Consider the following 2,812-nt stretch of genomic DNA (forward strand, 5'->3'; position numbering starts at 1 on the left):
AATTGTCGAAGAAAGTATAGCATAAAATCACATTCCAGTATCGGCGATAATCACCAATATTTCCGAAGCTTATCGGAAAAAGAAGAGAAAAAATCGGATGAACGTATTCCATATTGGAAATTGCTTAAGCGAATTTTAAAGTTGACAAAACCGGACTGGTGTATTATGGTTGTGGCCACCTGTAGTTCATGCTTCATTGGCGCCGCAATACCAATGTTTGCAATTTTGTTTGGTGAAGTCTTTGGTGTAAGTTGTGACGAAGATTATCAAGTTTGGCTTTGTAGAATCAGTGTTAGAAAAGTGTACTCTTCTCTTTTTGCTCAACAGTCATTGTCAGAAAATGTGGATGAGGCCAAGGATTCCGTGCGCATCATTTGTATAGCGTTCTTGATTATGGGCGTGATTATATTCATTACCGGATTGGCTCAGTCATACTTTTATTTAAAGGCCGGTGTTAATTTAGCAACGCGAATTCGGTAACTGTACCTCAAAATGAACATAGTAGAAGAAATTCTAATAATTTTATCAAGCAGATCAATGACGTTCGCGCATTTGATGCAACAAGAAAGCGGCTGGTTTGACGAGGAAAAGAATTCGTCTGCAATGCTTTCAACACGACTTACATCTGACGTGGGTAATTTGCAAAGTGCCATTGGATTTCCCATCAGCAGTATCGTCCAGATGATTCCCACATTCCTGGTCGGAGTAGCAGTATCACTGTTTTACTCCGTACAATTGTCGTTGGTCACCTTGATTTCAACTCCGTTTACATTTTTAGCCGTTTTGCTGGAGGCTAAGTAAGCTGTCATTTGCACATTTCTTTCGGACAAAAAATTTACATTTCCTGGCATTTCCAGGCAGACGTCCAGAATGGTTAAGGAAATGGAGTCTACAGAAATTGTAACAAAAATTGCAACCGAAGCCATCACTAACATTCGAACAGTGGCCAGTTTAAGTAGGATTAAAATTTATCAAACAATGTCAACAGTAAGAATTTTTCTTCGATTTTCAGGACAAGAAAAGTACATGATTGAGCGATATGTAACCGAATTTACCAAAGTGGCGTCAATCACTCGAAAAAGAATCGCATGGCGTGGTTTTGTCTACACAATTTCACAGACAATACCATTCCTCGGCTATGCTATCACACTATGCTACGGTGGATTTATGGTCGCTGACAAAGAAATTCCTTTCAAAGACATTATCAAGTTCGTCCCCACTCAAAATATTTTAACTAAAATTATTAATAATTTTTCTTCATTAAAAAACGCCCATTACATCATTTTTTTGTAGAATTTCAGAAGCGCTATTGTACGGAATAGCTGTAATAGCCCAAACATTAATCTTTGTGCCGGAAATTACAACAGCTTTTGTTGGAGCGCATCGTATATTTCAAATAATTGACCGCGAATCAATGATCTCTTCACCCATTTCCGCCAACACATACCAAAAATCCGATGACAAAAACAATGACATTGCTTATAAAAAGATCGATTTTCATTATCCGACCAGACCCGATGTGCAAATACTCACGGACTTCAATTTGAATGTGATCGAAGGAAAGACGATAGCTTTGGTTGGCCCGTCTGGATGTGGAAAAACAACTTGCATACAGCTATTGCAACGATTGTACGATCCCGAACACGGTCAAATTCACATTGGTTCAGATGACGTACACCGAGATATATCACTCCAAGACTTGAGATCGAAACTGAGCATTGTCTCACAAGAGCCTGTGCTATTTGATAAAACAATAGCCGAAAATATTGCTTATGGAGATAATTCACGAGAAGTGACAATGGACGAAATAATGAATGCTGCGCAGTTGGCCGACGCACACGAGTTTATCACACAATTGCCATTGGTATGATACGATCAATTTCATAATATGAAATTACTGCACTAGATATGTATTAGCATTATGCTTTAATTTCTCTTGTTTAAAGGGCTACGAAACAAATGTAGGAAGTAAAACAGCCCAATTATCCGGAGGTCAGAAACAAAGAATAGCCATTGCTCGTGCCTTGGTTAGAAATCCAAAGATTCTTTTGTTGGATGAAGCCACATCCGCTTTAGACTTTCAAAGTGAACAGGTACATCGAGATTTATTCAATCGCTTAGACACAACTATAAATCGTCAATTTTCATCTTCGGTAGGTGGTTCAACAAGCCATCGACTCGGCCCGATCAGGTCGCACATGTTTGGTGATCGCTCATCGCTTGAGCACCGTTCAAAATGCCGATGCGATTTGTGTTCTACGCGGTGGCAACATCGTTGAGTATGGAACTCACAACGAACTTCTGTCATTGGGTGGCATTTACACTCGATTATACAATGCACAGATATGATTGCGCAAAATTCCGGATAATAAACAATCAAATTGTTAAACAGTGGTGTTTCTTTAATAATAAAATTGCATCGGGCGATATTGGCATTTTTTCTCATGTCACGTAAATATTATTAAAATTCATCTAACTACAACATTATCTTGAATCGTATAGAACGGTCCTCTTATCGGCTCCCGATCTCGGTGATTTTTTTGTTGTTGCGATCATTTCTTCGTGGGCTTACAAAAATGGTTTATTTTCAGGGCATCTGTCCCGTATTTTGAAGCTTACTTTTGTTGAAATAATTGTGGGAGGTGTGAGTCTTCAATAGTAAAAAGCAATAACGCCGTTACAATAGATAAATAATACAAACTAGCAAGTGGTATATCACTGTTCGCGTTTGTATTTATGCTGAATCATTTGACCTTTCAAATCGAGTGCTGCATATTGTTGCATATTATCATATTAGTTGGAATAAACTACC

The 2,812-nt window shown here is 38.4% G+C and overlaps 1 protein-coding gene across 1 annotated transcript; it reads left to right on the forward strand.

Moving 5' to 3' along the window:
- Positions 1 to 25: 25 nt before the first annotated feature.
- Positions 26 to 2,425, forward strand: LOC129572416 (multidrug resistance protein homolog 65-like). The gene is made up of 8 exons (XM_055452382.1): positions 26 to 246; positions 328 to 476; positions 534 to 797; positions 858 to 955; positions 1,013 to 1,208; positions 1,294 to 1,864; positions 1,947 to 2,093; positions 2,158 to 2,425. The coding sequence occupies exons 1-8, from the start codon at positions 166 to 168 to the stop codon at positions 2,347 to 2,349; spliced, it is 1,698 nt and encodes a 565-aa protein (XP_055308357.1). The 5' UTR covers positions 26 to 165; the 3' UTR covers positions 2,350 to 2,425.
- Positions 2,426 to 2,812: the final 387 nt, after the last annotated feature.

Source organism: Sitodiplosis mosellana, unplaced genomic scaffold (genome assembly GCF_009176505.1).
Source record: "Sitodiplosis mosellana isolate CC-2019 unplaced genomic scaffold, AAFC_SMos_1.0 Smas_scaffold_4904, whole genome shotgun sequence".
NCBI classification, from domain to species: domain Eukaryota; kingdom Metazoa; phylum Arthropoda; class Insecta; order Diptera; family Cecidomyiidae; genus Sitodiplosis; species Sitodiplosis mosellana.

Bases quoted from the DNA above. Each gene is read 5' to 3' on its own strand.
- LOC129572416 (XM_055452382.1), top strand. From the start codon at position 166: ATGGTTGTGGCCACCTGTAGTTCATGCTTCATTGGCGCCGCAATACCA. The intron at 247-327 runs GTAAGTTGTGAC...TTTGCTCAACAG, and splicing joins TGTTTGGTGAAGTCTTTGGT to TCATTGTCAGAAAATGTGGA. The intron at 1,209-1,293 runs GTTCGTCCCCAC...ATTTTTTTGTAG, and splicing joins CCTTTCAAAGACATTATCAA to AATTTCAGAAGCGCTATTGT.